This window comes from Lithobates pipiens, unplaced genomic scaffold (genome assembly GCF_037356315.1).
Source record: "Lithobates pipiens isolate NorthernLeopardFrog02 unplaced genomic scaffold, aLitPip1_a1.2 Scaffold_18, whole genome shotgun sequence".
NCBI lineage: Eukaryota > Metazoa > Chordata > Amphibia > Anura > Ranidae > Lithobates > Lithobates pipiens.
In genome coordinates this window covers 22,668,261-22,686,967 of record NW_027507758.1, presented here as the reverse complement: position 1 = coordinate 22,686,967, position 18,707 = coordinate 22,668,261, and the positions used below count along the sequence as shown (strand labels likewise).

Here is an 18,707-nt window from a genome sequence, read left to right as displayed (position 1 = left end):
GTGAAGAGAAGAGCTCAAAGTTTATGATTAACAGGCCTAGTAGCAGCAAGAAAGCCATTGTTAAAACAACAAAATAAGAAAAAGTGGCTTGTTTGGGCCAGGAACCAATGCCAGTGGACCGCCAAAGAAGGCATCTTACCAGACAACAGCTTCAAGCACCGCTTATCAATGGTCGAAGTCAATCTCACTTTCAACTGTGAAAAGAAGAGGTTCATATTTGACAGGCCTAGTAACGGCAAGACTCCATTGTCTACCATAGCGATTGCATATTATGGCACGATTACCTTGTAAAGTGCCCCCATAGTGAGGTGGCATCTGTGATCACCCTCGTCGCTCTGTTTTCACCAGTCTTTGACCGTCTTGATTAGCTGGGCTGGGAGGATGCAACTCCAGCACATGTGCATGGAAGTTCATCCACTCTAGAACCCTGCTCTTACTTCCAGCATCTGAAAGATGTCAGGGCTGTACCTGAGTTGAGCATGTGTAGGCAGGGGGAAAGATTTTATGGTAGGAGAGATAAAAAAAAAAGACTCTCTTCTACCATAAATATCATGGTAACATGTTTTTCCTTTGCAGGTTAACTTCTGATTTAACCCAGACTTGAAGTGTAAATAAAATCTGCTTGCATATATACAGTATGTGGATCCAAATGAATGATGTTAATGCAAAGGCCACCCTTTTCAAACATAATATTCCTGGTAAACTAGATAATATTTAACAAAATTTACTGCAGGTATGTTTTCATGAGTGATATTAAACCATTTTGTACATATGTAACCAATGGTCTTCCCATTTCCACTGAGTATGGCTTGGCTTGCTTGCTGTGGCTCATGTACATTAGATTGCTGACCCCTACCCTAGACCTATTGGCTATATTCCATTTTTAGGTCTAATTCCTAAAGTAAACCAGTGTTTTCCCCATTTGAGAATGATGTCTCCCCTCTACCCAAGGCCTCCTGGTATACCTATGTCACACATTGCAGGAGACTTTGGGATTAAGTAGAACACACTGCACATGAGCAGTGAAGCGTTATTACTTTGCCGGCTGCTTCAACCCAGAAGAGATAGCCAGCTCCCTGATGAGATCAGCAGAAAAGATGGCACAGTAGGATTTGGCATGCGGCAGCTTTCATCGAAATTACTGCAGGACAGAGCTATATTCGCTGGACGGGTTAGCATGTTTTTTGCGCTCAAATCAACAGACAAGGTAAGAGGGGATTAAAGTGGCATTCCAGGCTAGAACTAACTATGTTTAAAACTGCTCCCATCCCCCTTCTAACACCTATACTAAATACCCTGTAGGAGGAAGATGCATATACTTACCTATTCTGTTCAAGTCATGTGATCAGCTCCCAGTGGCCGGCTTTAGGGGAGAGGAGGGACAGCCGACAATGGGTGACCCATTGTAAGCCTGTGGGTGACGTCTCCGACCCAGGCATTCCATCCGTTGTCAGCACTCTCTCCTCCCCTACTCTGAAGCTGGCTGCTAGGAAGATTACGCGAGTGGACCGGAACGCTCTATTGCCCTGTACACACGATAGGATTTTCTGACAACAAAATCCATTGTTTTTTTCTAATGGATGTTGGCTCAAACTTGTCTTGCACAAACACAGCCACACAAAGTTGGTCAGAAATTCTGAACGTCAAGAACGCGGTGACGTACAACACGTACGAGAAGCCGAGAAAAATGAAGTTCAATAGTCAGTGCTGCTCTTCTGCTTGATTCTGAGCATGCGTAGCACTTTGTGCATCGGAATTCTGTACACACGATCGGAATTTACGCAAACAGATTTTGTTGTCGGAAAATTTGAGATTCAGCTCTCAAATTTTGTGTGACGGAAATTCCGATGGAAAATGTCCGATGGAGCCTACACACGGTTGGAATTTCTGACAAGCTCCTATCAAACATTCCTATCAAATCCTATTGTGTGTACGGGGCATAAGAGTAGGTAAGGATATGCATCTTCCTTTTTGCGGGTAGTTAGTATAGGTGTAAGAAGAGGGATGGGAGCAATTCTAAGCTTAGATTAGTTCCTGCCTTGAATTCCACATTAAGAAGAAAATTACCCTGGGTGAGGGGGTTGGGGGAAGTTCCTCTTTAAGGTTTAGGCCTTGAAAACCTTACGGCTGTGGGCACGTCACATCGTGCAGAGTTTCTGTCTAAGGAGCTTTGATGGGAAGGGCAGCCCAGAAGAGAAGTAGAGTTGGTTCCATGACCAGGAGGGTGGAAGATTGTCATCCTGATCCTCAGGCTTCATATATGTGGTGAAAGAGATGACTGCACTTTGGTTTGTGTTTAGTCTGTTCACAAAGGCGTGGTAGAGCTCCCCTGCTTGGATTTGTGCTTCACACCACATCTTACTTCACACCACATCGCTACGTTTTATTTCATTATCAGAATACATTTCATATCTCTGTTGGCATAAAATGTTAATTAATTCATGACATGTCTGTATGTGTTGCAAAGTCTTGGGAGGTGAGCAGGTATGGAGTGCGGTCATGGTGGTAATGCATTGGTAACTTAGAAGACTGAATCATAATTTTCCTCTGTACCTATATATATATATATATATATATATATATATATATACACAAGACTGTTTAAAGCGGGAGTAAACCCAGTTTCAAAAAACACTTACATTCCCGGCATGCCGGAAATGCTAACTTTCACATTGGTTGTGCTCTCAACCAAACTTTTAAACCATCCAATGGCTGGTTTCATAACTGATCACATGTGCAGCATTATGGCAGTTGAAGAATCATTAGAGGCCAAGATGGCAGCTTCCTTGACTTCCACTTTAAGAGAGAAAAGGAACACAATTTTGCACAAAATATAAAATCTCACCTTGATCACACTATGGAGAATTGATCCCACAACTGCCTTTTACACCATTAATTTTTGTTAATTTTAGTGTTTGAAGATCCCATTGCAGTGATATAGAAGTTGCATGAAACGTTTAGTGGGATATAAATGTTTTTAGCTGAAGCCCGCTGTCGGCTGATGTTACAGAGCTGGTCCAAGCTTTGGAAAGATCAAGACCATGTGGTCAGGGTCTGCCCAGAACCCTGGAACGGCACCCGGCTCAGCCTCTAAGCAAGCCGTTGAGAGCCTGAGCCGGCCGCTTCCGTCGCCTCCACAGCCCAGCGCTCCAGCGAGTGAAGGGGCAGAGCGGAATGCCGGTGACTGACAGTTACTGGCTTTCTGCTCTGGAAGTTGTGAGAACCAAGCGATTGGTGGTGTTTGATCGCTTGGTTCTCAGTGGGGACAGATGCTACATCCAGCTAGGTAGGTATGAATAAAAAAACAAACCCATACTTCTCTTTTAACCACTCCAGCCCCTGAAGGATTTACCCCCTTCCTGACTGGGCAATTTTTTGCGATATGGCACTGCGTCGCTTTAACTGACAATTGCGCAGTCGTGTGACGCTGTACCCAAACTAATTTTGTCCTCCCCCCCCCCCCACAAATAGAGCTTTCTTATGGTGGTTTTTGTCCTTCTGTGCGGTTTTTATTTGCGATATAAACGAAAAAAGAGCGGCAATTTTTGAAAAAACACAATATTTTTTTATGTTTTGCTATAATAAATATCCTCAAATTTAAAAAAATAAAACAAATTTCTTCCTCAGTTTAGGCGGATATATATTCTTCTACATGTTTTTGGTAAAAAAAAAAAAAAATCGCAATAAGCATATATTGATTGGTTTACGCAAAAGTTATAACGTCTACAAAATAGGGGATAGATTTATGGAATTTTTATCGTTTACACACACACATCCCCGTTCTGGCTCTGCCAGGAGCGCCCGGCGTGCACGTGCATCTGCTCCTCAGTGACGCGACGGCATGCACGTGCCCCCCTTACCCCTTAAACTGCCCGCCGTTCAGCTACGCGCAGGGGAGCCATTCTGCCGCTGTAAAACGATGGTGGGTGGTCGGCAAGAGGTTAAATACGCATACCTCCCAAATTTTTAAGATGGGAATGAGGGACGCCTATTATCAAAAGTATGTAGGCATTTTTAGTTAAACCCACAAGTGCTATTTTAACCACTACTATTCCTTTATATTGACTTTTGAAATTTACAAATGCAGCAATTTAGAAATTGGATGAAAGGTTTAGTGCTGGGAAACACTTTTTGAATTGTAAATATCGCAATTTATATACAGTTATAGAGATCAGACCAAAAAGGATGGGCAAATGAGGAGGAAAGCGGCACAGAGGGACTTTTTTTTCCCAAATCAAGGACAGTTCCTCGAAATCAGGGACATTTGGGAGCTATGCATACGGTTTGTGGAGAACTTTTACCAGATAATTGCCAGGGGAGTCTGCTTACTGTCCACCTATGGACATGCCCATATGGTCCACTTTAAAATGTTTTCTGTGGGATGGTTAATGGAAAGTGTCTACCAAATCCAAGGCTGGTAGCTATTGACTCATTTGGGTTGGAGGATTAAAGTGGTTGTAAACCCTTACAAACCACTTTGACCTACAGGTAAGCCTATATTAAGGCTTACCCGAAGGTCCAAGAAATATCTCCTAAACCTACATGGTTTAGGAGATATTTGCCAAAATACAGGCACCGCTGTCTACGGCGCATGTAAACAGCCCTTGTAATAGGAATATGGCATGATCGGACCTATTTACAGTGAGATATGGGGTCAATAAGACCCCACATCTCACCTCTAGGCTGAGAAGCCTGAAATAAAAAAAAAAAAACGATCACGGCCTCTCAGCCGAGGCGGCACCGTTATTTGAAAGCAGAGGCCGGGCGTGACGTCATAACATCGCGAACGATCATAGAGACTCCGGCGACCATCTGGTCCTGCAGAAATCTCTGTGATCATTATCCGGGGGCCGGCGGATCCTGTGTCCGACTTGCCGAGGGAAGCGGTGAGTCGGTAGAAGCACCGAAGCAGCCGCTATGATCGTTCTTATAGTGCAGGGAATCCGGCTGAAAATGCCGATATCTGAATGATGTCTGTAGCCTCAGGCATCATTCTGAATATAACCCCGGAAAGTCGAGGCCGTCCCAGGACATCCACCCGGCGCGAAGTGGTTATAGTATACATTGTATACAGTATTACACAAATATCTGTAGTGGGTAATATAGTCTACATTTTATATTGCACAGATCTCTGTAGTGTGTATTATTGTGTGCATTGTGTATAGAGTAGATTTTTGTAGTGTATATACAGTGAAGAAAATAATTATTTGATCCCCTGCAGATTTTGTAAGTTTGCCCACTTACAAAGAAATGAAGGGTCTATAATTTTTATCATAGGTGTATTTTAAATGATAGAGACAGAATATCAACCAAAAAATCGGAAAAAACACACGATACAAATGTTATAAATTGAGTTGCACCTCAGTGAGTAAAATAAGTATTTGAGCCCCAAGCAATACATGACTTAGTAGTTGGTGAGAAACCCTTGTTGGCAAGCACAGAGATCTCGGACCACACATAAAGTACAGTGGAAGGGAATAATTATTTGATCCCCTGCAGATTTTGTAAGTTTGCCCACTTACAAAGAAATGAATGGTCTATAATGTTTATCATAGGTGTATTTTAAATGATAGAGACAGAAGATCAACCAAAAATCCAGAAAAAAAAACACACGGTACAAATGTTATAAATTCAGTTGCAGTTCAGTGAATAAAATAAGTATTTGATCCCCAAGCAAAACATGACTTAGTATTTGGTAGAGAAACCCAGAGGTCAGATGTTTCTTGTAGTTGGTGACCAGATTTGCACAAATCTCAGGAGGGATTTTGGTCCGCTCTTCTTTACTGATCTTCTCTAAATCATTAAGGTTTCTTGGCTGTCTCTTGTCAACTCGAAGTTTCAGCTCCCTTCATAAATTTTCTATAGGATTAAGGTCTGGAGACTGACTAGGCCTCTCCATGACCTCAATGTGCTACTTCTTGAGCCGCACCTTTTTTGCCTTGGCGGGATGTTTTAGGATCATTGCCATGTTGGAAGACCTATCCATCACCCATCTTCATTGTTCTGGCTGAGGGAAGGTGGTTCTCATCCAAGATTTTACAATTTTACAATACATGACTACGTCTATTGCACCTCAATGCAGCAAAGTCGGCCTGTACCTTTAGCAGAGAAACAGCCCCAAAGCATAATTTTTCCACCTCCATGCTTGACTGTAGGGATGGTGTTCTTAGGGTCAAAGTCAGAATTTTTCTTCCTCCAAACACAGTATGTCGAGTTAATGCCAAAGAGCTCTATTGTGGTCACCACAGCACTTTCTTCCAATCCTTCTCTGAATCATTTTGAATGTTCATTGGCAAACTCATTGGCCTGTGCATGTGTCTTCCTGAGGAGGGGGGACCTTGCGGGCGCTGCATAATTTCAATACATGGCGGCGTATTGTGTTGTCAATGGTGTGTTTGGTGACTGTGGTCCCAATTGCCTTGAGATCATTCACAAACTCCTGAGTAGTTCTGGGCTGATCCCTCACTTTTCTTATGATCATCCTCATACCATGAGGAGAAATCTTGCATGGAGCTCCAGACCGAGGGCTATTGATGGTTATTTGTATTTCTTCTATTTGCGAATAATCGCACCAACGGTTGTCTCCTTCTCATTAAGATTCTAGCTGATGGTCTTGTAGCCCATTCCAGCCTTGTGCCGGTCTACAATCTTGTCCCTGATGTCCTTTGACAGCTCTTTGGTCTTGCCCATGATGGTGAGGTTTGAATGGAAGAGATTCTGTGGACAGGTGTCTTTTATACACATAACGAGTAGACATGTGCAAAAGGAAAAAATTTGTTTAGTTTCGTTTAGTTTTAATTCGTTAATTCATTCATTTTGTTTAGTTATATTCGTTAACTTCCTTAAATTCGTTTTCGGATTTCGTTTAGTTTTCTACCGAATTTGAAAAATCGGCCACATTCGAAAATATTTCAACCAAATTCAAAAATATTTCTACCGGATTCGAAATGATTTCAACATGATTCGACATTATTTCAACCGCATTCGAAAATATTTTGTGACCAGACTTTAGGGCCATGTATCTCGGGGTCACTTGGAGCTAGAAACTCAGAATTTGGATATGTTGTAGTGCTAGTACTATTGTGTTTGCATACCAAATTTGGGGTTTCTATCTATAAGTGACCCCGAGATATGTGGCCCCAAAATCGGGTCGCAAAATTTCATTCTCTGCTCTAATAACTAATAACATTTTGCGACCCGATTTTGGGGCCACATATCTTGGGGTCACTTATAGCTAGAAACCCCAAATTTGGTACGCAAACACAATAGTACTAGCACTACAACATATCCAAATTTGGAGTTTCTAGCACCAAGTGACCCCGAGACACATGACCCTAAATTCGGGTCACAAAATATTTTCGAATGCGGTTGAAATAATGTTGAATCATGTTGAAATAATTTCGAATGCGGTTGAAATAATGTCGAATCATGTTGAAATCATTTCGAATGCGGTTGAAATAATGTCGAATCATGTTGAAATAATTTCGAATGCGGTTGAAATAATTTCGACTCATGTTGAAATCATTTAGTACTTCGGCTCAAATACAATACAACACCCTTCTAACTCAGTTCTCAGGAATGCACTTTGCCAGTAATCCATCCTCCAGCAAAAAATTAATTAGCTGATTGGACTATAAGATTTACTTTGAGCTGACCTTTTGTTTCATTAGATCTTTAAAAAATTACTGAATCATGTCGAATTCATTCGGATTCATTTGTTATATTTCTTTCGTATTAGTTATTTTTTTATTCGGACATTCAGATGCATCCGAATGTCCGAAAGATGCAAAATTCGGCTGAATTTCGATTCGTTACGAAACGAATTGCACAAGCCTAATAACGAGTTGCCGTTAGGAGCTCCTTCTTAGGCCGCGTACACACGGGCGGACTGTCTGCCCAACTAAGTCCGTCAGACAATCCGACAGACAGTCCGTCCTACTTTCGAATGAACGGACTTGACCACACACGATGAACAGACAGTCCGCCGAAAGCTTGCGCAATGACGTGTACAGCACGTACGACGGGACTAGAAATACGACGTCCAATACACTGCAATGCAACCTTTCGCCGTGTAAATCCTTTCTGAGCATGCGCCATACTTAGTCCGTCGAACTAGCCTACTCACGAGCGGATTGTCTGCTGAAACCAAGCTTGGACGGACAATATTACGGAAATTCCGAAAGACTTAGTCCGCCAGACTGTCCGCTGAAAAAGTCAGCTGAAGCCCACACACGAGCGGATTGTCCGCTGAAACACGTTTCAGCGGACCAAGTCCGTCAGACAGTCCGCCCGTGTGTACGCGGCCTTACATTAACAGGACTAATCTGTGTACCTACTGTAGCCAGTTTGTGGGAGCCAGAATTATTGTTGGTTGGTAGGGCATCAAATACTTATTTTACTCAAAAATTTGTATCGTGTTTTGTCTGGATCTTTGGTTGATATTCTGTCTCTACCATTTAAAATACACCTATGATAAAAGTTATAGACCCTTCACTTCTTTGTAAGTGGGAAAACTTACAAAATCTGAAGGGGATCAAATATTTTTTTCCCCACTGTATAGAGCATTGTATATAGTGTAGGTACCTGTACTGTGTATTATAGTGTACATTGTATACAGCATAGGCCTCTGTGGTGTGTAATGTACATTGTTTATAGAGTAGGTGTCTGCAGTACGATGAAGGCTGAAGCGTTTAGCTGATCTCGGCTCTCTCATTCTCAGAATCTCTCCGCCAGTCCAGTGTACGGTCCCAGGGGAGCAGGACCGGCCCAGAATAGAAAGCCTGTGGCAAGCATTGCTCAGACACGGCACGCTGCAGCTGTCACAGCTTTTTCGGGTTTCTGCATAGACCAGCAGCACCTTCCCCACCCCTCATTTCCTGCCCTGTAGGATAGGACATGTCTTTCTCTTCGGGTGTTGGTGTGTATTGTGGTTTGAGGCTGTGCTGTCATTGATTATTACAATAAAGATGAAAATCTAAGGCCGTGTGCACTGAGACGAGTGCCAAAAATGGATTATACTCTCTGCGAGGTAGTATCCACCAGTGCTAAATACAATGTAAAGCAGTATACAATATGATGAGTTATGTGTATGGTCAGACATGGATCAGCTCCCATTTCACAATCTGCTTTCACTGTAGTGACACCATTCCTTCTCCTTCCAGGTCAATGTCTCTATTAGGTCGGGGGCAGGGCGGATCCTGTCTGGGTGGCCCATGCAGTGTCTAGCAGCCGTTATCAGGGACGACGGAAACATGAGTGGAGGGGCGGAGCAAGCGGATATCCTGCCGGTCAGCTATGTGGTAAAAGATCGCTGGAAGGTGGTGAGTAGACTGGAGCTAATGACCATAAAATTACCTGTTCTTTGGGTCATATGAGCATCACTTACTAATGGACTACGCAACACTTCTACCACGATGGAGGCCTGAGCTCCCATGAAACATATGGAGGCCTCCAGCTATACCAGTACCCAACTTTGTGTTACAGGGTGCCTCAAACTCTGCCACTGCCAAGCCTTTCACTTTGCTATATCCCCAACTCCACCAGCACACCAAGGATTTACGAACACTGTCCAAAGGTTTTTGTTGCAGAGAGATCACATCAGAGAAACAAGTGCAATGTTTCGGAGTCACTCAGGACCCCTTTGTCAGGCATGTGATTACATGCCTGACGAAGGGGTCCTGTGTGACTCGGAAACATGGCACTTGTCTCTGTGATGTGATTGCTCTGCAATAAAAACCTTTCTGCCGTGATTTTAGATCCTCTGCGTGCTGGCAAACATGAACACTTTATGGACGTTTCCAGGATCCAGCTGGTAATTGTTGCAGCACCCACTATTGATGAGCCTTGTTTTCGAAGAAACGTGTGGTATAGCAACTCCACCAGGACTAGATTTCTTTGTATTGGTATGGTGTGCCATAACTCTACAGTACTAGCCAGTATCCCATTGTATGTCCCAACATACCCATATAAAGGTACCCATAATAAGGCCCTCAACCATTACCAGTACCAGGACACACACTGTGCCACTATAAGACTCCAACCTGTACCAGTTCAGAAGCCCTCATTGTGCAGTGGGACCGCAACCTCTACCAGTACTGAGGCCTTCACTGTGCCATGATGAGACCTCAACCATGTTGGTGGAGAGACCTTCACTGATGACACCCCAATCTCTTCCAGTACCGAAACCTTTACTGTGCCATGATAACACCATAACCTCTACAATTACTGGAACATTCACTGTGCCATGACAAGACATCAAGCATTTATCAGTACTGAGACCTTTCACTGTGCCATAATGAGACTGCAGACTCTATCAGTACCAAAACCTTCATTGTGCCATGATTAGACCCCAACCTCTCCCATTACTGGAACCTTCACTGTGCCATGACCAGTGCTAACCTCCACCATGCTTCAATAAGACCCCAATCTACCAGTGCTAAGACCTTTCACTATACCAAGATGAGACCCCCCCAAACTCTATCAGTACCAAAACCTGTACCATTCTACTATGATAAGACATCAACCTCTCTCATTACTGGAACCTTCAATGTGCCATGACAAGACCCCAAGCTAACACCAGTGCTGAAACCTTTCACTATACCAAGATGAGACCCTCAAGGTCTACCAGTACCGAAACCTTTATGGTGCCATGATAAGACCCCATCCTCTCCCATTACTGGAACCTTTACTGTGCCATGATAAGACCCCAACCTCTCCCATTACTGGAACCTTTATTGTGCCATGATAAGACCCCAACCTCTACCATTACTGGAACCTTTACTGTGCCATGATAAGACCCCAACTTCGCCTATTACTGGAACCTTCACTGTGCAAAGATAAAAGCCCAAACCTCTGCCAGTACCAAGACCTTTCCCTATGCCAAGATAAAACCTCAACCACTACCTTTCACTCTACCATGTTTAGACTCTAACCTTTAACAGTGCTAAACTTCCACTGTGTCACAATGAGACCTCAACATCTACCAGTGCCAAAGCTTTCACTGTACCATGTGTGAACTTCAACCACTACTAACACTAAGACTCTTGCTGTGTCACGATGAAACCCCCCGACCTCAACCATCACCAAACATTTCACTGTGCCATGATAAAACTCCAACCTGTACCAGTACAAGTCCTTTCACTGTTTAATGATGAAATCCCAACCACCACCAGTGGTAAAGCTTTCACTGTGCCATGTTTGGACTCCAACCTTTACCAGTGCTGAGACTTTCACCTTATGGTGAAACCCTAACCTTTACCAGTACTGAGACCTTCACTATGCAATGGTGTGCTTCCATATCTACCTGTATCCTGCCATTTACTGCACCATAGCATGTCCAGAGCGTTACCAATATCAAGTCCTTCACTATGCCATGGTGTATTCCTAACTCCAACACCAAGGCTCTCTGAATGCTATAGTATTATATATTTTCATACTGAACACCCATAACGAAATTACATGAAATCTACTCATACACTACTCCATGGTTTATCCTAAATTATTACAGTACTGAGTCTTTCACTGTGTCATGTTTCCCCAGATGTACCAGTACCATACCATTTTGTGACACAAAACTCCCTCAAAATGTCATTGCAGTTCCTTCACAATGCCATCATGTCCCAACAAAAAATACCATGCCATGTGGTAACCCAAACTCCACAAGTACTGAAACCTTAATTTTTTTAGGCGTGCCCCTATTTCTACCAGTACCAAGGCTTTCCCCACTCCGCAGAATACCCCACAATTTTGTTATTGCCCCAAACCTTTACTGTGCCACAAAGTACCCTCAAATTTGCTTGCACCCCCAGCCAGTACCATAATGTAACCTCACTTCTACAAGTACTCAGCTAAACCCTTTGCTATGATGTGCCCTCAGTTCTACCAATACCGGGCCTTTCCAAAGGCCATAATGTACCCTCAATTCTACGGTAATCAGCCTTTCACTGTGCCATTGTGTACCCCAATAAGTTGATGTGTATCTCACCTGAATATAATGTTTAGCAAAACCTATGTGTGTGCTGAGTGACAAGTTGAGGTCTCTACAGACAATGATGTAAGAAATGTGTTTACTGCAGCTGAAAAAAATTGGTGGTGGTGGATTTGGGGAGATCTACGAGGCAATGGATTTGCTGACTCGGGAAAACGTTGCTCTAAAAGTAGAATCAGCACAACAACCAAAACAAGTTCTAAAGATGGAGGTGGCTGTGTTAAAGAAGCTTCAAGGTCAGTTGGGACATATTTTTTTTTCACTGTTCTGCTCTCATTGTCTGCTTCACCCAACATAGAACATAAGCACCACCCAACTTACACTTTGATGTATTCTAAATATAGAGATGCATTTGGTCAGTAGACACCAGTGCCATTCTCTAACACTACACCAGAATCTGGTGCAGCTGTGCATGATAGCCAATCGGCTTCTAACGTCATCTGGTTCATTTACGCTTTGACAATAAAACTTGGACGCTGATTAGTTTCTATGCAGAGCTGCACCAGATTTTGCACTTTTAGTTTTAGTAAATAACCCCTTGTGTGTTGTATGTGCAGTACTCACCTCTTCTTCTTCCCGTCTTGATTTTTGATAAGTTGTGAACATTCAGCCCATTTCCACTTAGAATTCCAGTTAAAGCCCCTGACGTGAGCTGAGGATGGAGTGGAGTTCCATTCTGCTCCCCTTCACATGCTGCTTCAGATCGCCACATCACTGTTACACTGTCCCATCAGTGCAGCAATCAGTACTATAAACCTTGTATTGAATTCTTCTTCTTACCCTTACCAGAGGAGGGCTGGAGTCAGCTGCCAGAGTCTAAGACCAGGAAAGGCGAAGACGATAGGGTGCTGCGGCTGTAAAAGGAGGTCCAGGATCTGTAGGAGGAGATGAATGAATTAGTGACTTGTATAGCGCTACCTATGCGAACTGAATCGCCTCAGGGTGCTTTCTTGCCACCAGAATCCATCTGCGGCTTTTTGTGTGGTCCTTTACCCCGTAAGGTCCCGAAATGCTTACAAACACATACAACATTGACATACACATATTAAGGCCAATTTTTTTTAGACAAGGTCTAATTAACCTACTAGCATGTCTTTGGAGTGTGGGAGGAAACCGGAGTACCCGGAGGAAACCCATGCAGGCACAGGGAGAACATGCAAACTCCAGGCAGATGGTGTCGTGGTCAGGATTTGAACCAACGACCCTATTGCTGCTAGGTAAAAGTGCTAACCACTACACCACTGTGCTGCCAAGATCTGTCCTCCTCTCTGCTGCTGACTGCTGGGGGGGCAGAGCAGAGCCTCTCTGCTACTTCACGGAGAAGTGCAGGATCTAGCGGGGGAGTTCTGTCCTCCTCTGCTGCTGACTGCTGAGACAAGGGGGTGGATATGAGGGGGGGGGGGGTGCCACAGCTGCAGGAGAGGTACGAGGGCCACATGAAATGGCCTGGTGGGCCAGATTCAGCCCACAGGCTTTGTTTGACACATGTGCTTTAAGGTAAACTTGAGCGACACATTCAGGAAATGCTGTATTGCTGACTGTGTGGCTTCTTTACTCGGAGCCTCTTATCCGGAGCAAATATGCAAATAACTTGAATATCAAAGAATTGATGCCAGAGGACAGTCAGGAAACTAGGAAAGCAACCTCCTCTGCTTTTTCAGTTGAATGATATGCTTTTTTATTTTCACTGCTCTTCATCCTTGTGTAAGAAACTTTTTCTGGAAGCTGCAAAAATCAAAAATGCTAAAATCTCAGAGGTGTGATCTCAGCCTGATCCTCAGGCTTCTTTTCTATAAAAGCTGTGTAAATATTCTTAATGTGTGTGGCGGAGGTGACCTATGTCCTGGCTGTTGGTTCTTTACAGTTTTGGGTGTTTATGTTTCTGCAGGGAAGGATCATGTCTGCCGGTTCATTGGCTGTGGAAGAAATGAGAAGTTTAACTACGTGGTGATGCAGCTACAGGTACACCTACTGAATATGCACACTATAATGGCAGCTTCAGATGGTCCTGGGTTTTGCATACACCTACTGAATATGCACACTATAATGGCAGCTTCAGGTAGTCCTGGGTTTTGGATGCACCTACTGAATATTCACACTATAATGGCAGCTTCAGGTAGTCCTGGGTTTTGCATACACGTACTGAATATGCATACTATAATGGCGACTTCAGGTAGTGCTGGATTTTGCATACACCTACTGAATATGCACACTATAATGGCAGCTTCAGATAGTCCTGGGTTTTGCATACACCTACTGACTATGCACACTATAATGGCAGCTTCAGGTAGTCCTGGGTTTTGCATACACGTACTGAATATGCATACTATAATGGCGACTTCAGGTAGTCCTGGGTTTTGCATACACCTACTGATTATGCACACTATAATGGCAGCTTCAGATAGTCCTGGGTTTTGCATACACCTACTGACTATGCACACTATAATGGCAGCTTCAGGTAGTCCTGGGTTTTGGGGGCACCTACTGAATATGCATACTATAATGGCAGCTTCAGATGGTCCTGGGTTTTGCATACACCTACTGAATATGCACACTATAATGGCAGCTTCAGGTAGTCCTGGGTTTTGGATGCACCTACTGAATATGCACACTATAATGGCAGCTTCAGGTAGTCCTGGGTTTTGCATACACGTACTGAATATGCATACTATAATGGCGACTTCAGGTAGTGCTGGATTTTGCATACACCTACTGAATATGCACACTATAATGGCAGCTTCAGATAGTCCTGGGTTTTGCATACACCTACTGACTATGCACACTATAATGGCAGCTTCAGGTAGTCCTGGGTTTTGCATACACGTACTGAATATGCATACTATAATGGCGACTTCAGGTAGTCCTGGGTTTTGCATACACCTACTGATTATGCACACTATAATGGCAGCTTCAGATAGTCCTGGGTTTTGCATACACCTACTGACTATGCACACTATAATGGCAGCTTCAGGTAGTCCTGGGTTTTGGGGGCACCTACTGAATATGCATACTATAATGGAAGCTTCAGATAGTCCTGGGTTTTGCATACACCTATTGAATATGCACACTATAATGGCAGCTTCAGGTAGTCCTGGGTTTTGGGGGCACCTACTGAATATGCACACTATAATGGCAGTTTTGGGTAATCCACGGTTTTGGGTACATATACTAAATATGCACACTATAATGGCAGCGTTAGGTAATCCAGGGTTTTGGGTACATGTACTGAATTTGCACACTATAATGGCAGCTTCGGTTAGTCCTGGGTTTTGGGTACACCTACTGAATGTGCATACTATAATGGCAGTTTTGGGTAATCCTGGGTTTCAGGTACACCTACTGAATATACACACTATAATGGTGGCTACAGGTAGTCTGGGATGTTGAGTACATGTACTCAATATACACTTTGTAATATAAGCTGCAGGTAGTCCTGGGTGTCAGGTAAATTTATATTAGAAAAGTAAAAAATTAAAGGGGAGCTCCAGTTATTTTTGTGTTTATTAAAAGTCAGCAGCTACAAAAACTGTAGCTGCTGATATTTAATAAACAGCCACTCACCTGTCCCAGGATCCAGCGATGTGCTCACCTGATCCATTTCATAATACTGTTGCCAGATGGGTGGGAGCCATGGTAGAGTGGCAGGGTGTCACCTTTTGGATGGAGGCAGGTAAGCCTCCTCTGTAATACAGAGCTGTGGTTGGGGAATGACATTGTTGTCTGGAGGATGGGATCTGTGTGGAGTGTCAAGTTGTCACCCATGAGCCTGCACTGTTTTGCAATAAAGGAGATTGAGAGCCATGGTGGGGTGGTTGGGCGTCACACTGTGGGATGGATGGAGGTAATTCTCCACTGTAATGCAATAACACTGTTGCCAGGAGGGTGCATGCCATGTGGGGTGGAAGGATGTCACCTGTAACGCAGAGCTATCAGTGGAGTAGATTGTCAGCCATACAACCCCTGGAAGTAGAGAAGTATGCTGGGTCATGTGATGTCAGAGAAGGTGCACAGGCTAGGCACTGAGCTCCATCTTCCTCTTCTCATTCCAGGGTCGGAATCTGGCAGATCTGCGCAGAAGTCAACCTCGCGGCACTTTCACCATGAGCACCACGCTGCGCCTTGGCAAGCAGATCCTGGAGTCCATAGATTCCATCCATTCGGTGGGCTTCCTGCACCGTGACATTAAACCGGTGAGAGTTGTGCTACAAATAAGGGTGGAGAAAATCTCTTCTTTCTGGCTTGGGATACCAAAGGGAAATGACAGAGCATTTTCAGTGAACATATATATTGAGGAGTTATTTATTTATCTTAAACGTTTAGTTCACCTTTACATTTCCTAAAAACCACCCTGTGCATCACAGTGCCCTTAAAGCCCAACTCTGGGTAAAAAAATAAACATTTCCCATGCAGTGGGTCTGTGCCCGCACCGTATGGGTTAACTGCTCGTTTTTGTATAGGAGAGCGGAGATATACTTACCCAATCCTTCGATCCTCCCAGCTCAAGACTGGCCACCCAATGCTCCATCCATGCTGACGTCATCATGCCCAGAGCAGCCTCCATAGACCAGGAACAGTCCACCACTGGATCGTGGGGAAGAACAGTTTTCAGGAGGATCAAATGAATGGGTGAGTATAAGCTTTCTGCTCAGCCCTAGAAAAAACAAGCAGTTGACCTGTGAAGTACAGGCAAAGCCCCACTGCATATTTTTTGTCCGGAGTTTTGCTTGAAGACATTAACATGGAGTGTAAATATTTTTTTTTTGAGATGCTCATATAATTGTCCTTCCCTCTCTTTCCTGCAGAAGGCAGGAGGTACCCAGCACTAGATGTGCGGCCTCAAAAACTCAAGAATGAGCCCTGATGGGCTCAGATCCCTACCCATGCATGCGTAGTTCACGCATTTTTAGTCTCACAGAACGCTGAGTGTAATGCGCATGCGTGGTTAGGGAACAAATGTCGAGAGTGCTTATTTGTGAGTGTCTGGGGATGCTCCTCCCAACGCTTGGTATTTCCTGTCATTTGCAGGAAAGAGAGGGGAAGAAAGTTATATGAGCATCTTAGAAAATGGAGAAATCACAGGGTTAACTGTGTGCCTAACCAGTGTTATTGTGTGTATTATGTTGTGGTTTTACTAAGGGATGTGCTCTGCAGGGAATCAAAATCCATCACTTCCCTGCTGACAAGACATATCTCTGCTTTGTTTACATAGGCAGAGCTCTGTCCTGTCCCTGTCCTCGCCGATCAGTGGGTGCCGGTGGACATCTATTAGTAGGCACCCACTGATTGGCTTGTGCTGTGTCGAATGTGTCTAATCACAGCCGGGCAGCCAGCAGCGTGCACATGTGCCTCCCTCCCCGGAAGTGCCAGATCGCATACCTAGTAGAAGAACCATTCTGCCGTCATACATCAAGTGCTGTGGTCGGCAAGAGGTTAAAGTGAACAAACTGGGGAAAGTCAAACAGAGCACCGCTCCTGTGTGAACCCAGGCTTGTCATAATGATTTTGAGCCTGAGTTCACACAGGAGCGAAGAAACCTCCCTGCGTGGCAGGTTCCACCAGCTCCGGCTCTCATCCAACTGTGGACATCTGCGGCTATGGCTCCTCTTGCTTCCTCCATGGCTTTGTTCCATCCAGCCTCCAGCCGTTCTCTCTCTCCAGCCTCCAGTGGTTCTCTCTCTCCAGCCTCCAGTGGTTCTCTCTCTCCAGCCTCCAGCGGATCAAGCAATCACTGGTCCCACTGTACCAGATTGCCGATGATAGCACAGGCTCGATGGCTTCTGTTTTCTTCAGCGCCGTCCATGTGATTATGCTGACCAGTAAGAAAACCTGTAGTCCATACTGTCAGCACTAGAAGAAAATGGCTCGGACTGCTGGAGGCTGGGAGGAGAGAGCCGTGGAGGTTGGGAGGACAGAGTGGTGGAGGCTGGGGTGAAAGAGGCGCTGGAGGCTGGGAGGATAGAGCTGCTGGAGGCTAGGGGAAGAAAGCTGTGGAGGTTGGGGGGAGAGAGCCTTGGAGGCTGGGGGGGAGAGAGCCTTGGAGGCTGGGGTAGAGAGCCACTGGAGGCTGGGGGAGAGAGCCGTGGAGGCTGGGGGGAGAGAGCTGCTGGAGGCTGGGATGAGAAAGCAGTGGAGGCTAGGGGGAGAAAGCAGTGGAGGCTGGGGGGAGAGAGCCATGGAGGCTGGGAGGAGAAAGCAGTGGAGGCTGGGAGGAGAGAGATGCTGGGGGGAGTGAGCCGTGGAAGCTGGGGGGAGAGAGCCGTGGAGGCTGAGGGCAGAGAGCCATGAAGGCTGGGGGGAGAGAGCCGTGGAGGCCTGGAGGAGAGAGCCGATGGAGGCTGGGGGAGTGAGCCGTGGAAGCTGGGGGGAGAGAGCCATGGAAGCTGGGGGGAGAGAACCATGGAGGCTGGGAGAAGAGAGCCACTGGAGGCTGGAAGGAGAGAGCAGCTGGAGGCTGGGGTGAGAGAGCCTTGGAGGCTGGGGGGAGAGAGCCATGGAGGCTGGGGGGAGAGAGCCATGGAGGCTGGGGAGAGAGAGCCATGGAGGCTGGGAGGAGAGAGCCGTCGAGGCAGGGGGGAGAGAGCTGCTGGAGGCTGGAAGAAGAAAGCAGTGGAGGCTGGGGGGAGAGAGCCGTGGAGGCTGGGCGGGGAGAGACATGGAGGCTGGGAGGAGAGAGTCATGGAGACTGGGAGGAAAGAGCCGATTGAGTCTGGGGGAGAGAGCC

General features: G+C 45.1%; 1 protein-coding gene across 3 annotated transcripts in view; it reads left to right on the top strand.

Moving 5' to 3' along the window:
• Window positions 1-18,707, top strand: part of TTBK1 (tau tubulin kinase 1) — a 145,140-nt gene that overhangs the window by 55,314 nt on the left and 71,119 nt on the right. For all 3 annotated transcript variants that reach the window (XM_077485463.1, XM_077485464.1, XM_077485465.1), the window contains 4 exons: window positions 9,162-9,320; window positions 12,075-12,222; window positions 13,875-13,948; window positions 16,036-16,176. In XM_077485463.1, coding sequence (XP_077341589.1) covers window positions 9,213-9,320; window positions 12,075-12,222; window positions 13,875-13,948; window positions 16,036-16,176 — 471 coding nt within the window. In that variant the 5' untranslated portion in view covers window positions 9,162-9,212. The remainder of the gene's footprint in view (window positions 1-9,161; window positions 9,321-12,074; window positions 12,223-13,874; window positions 13,949-16,035; window positions 16,177-18,707) is intronic.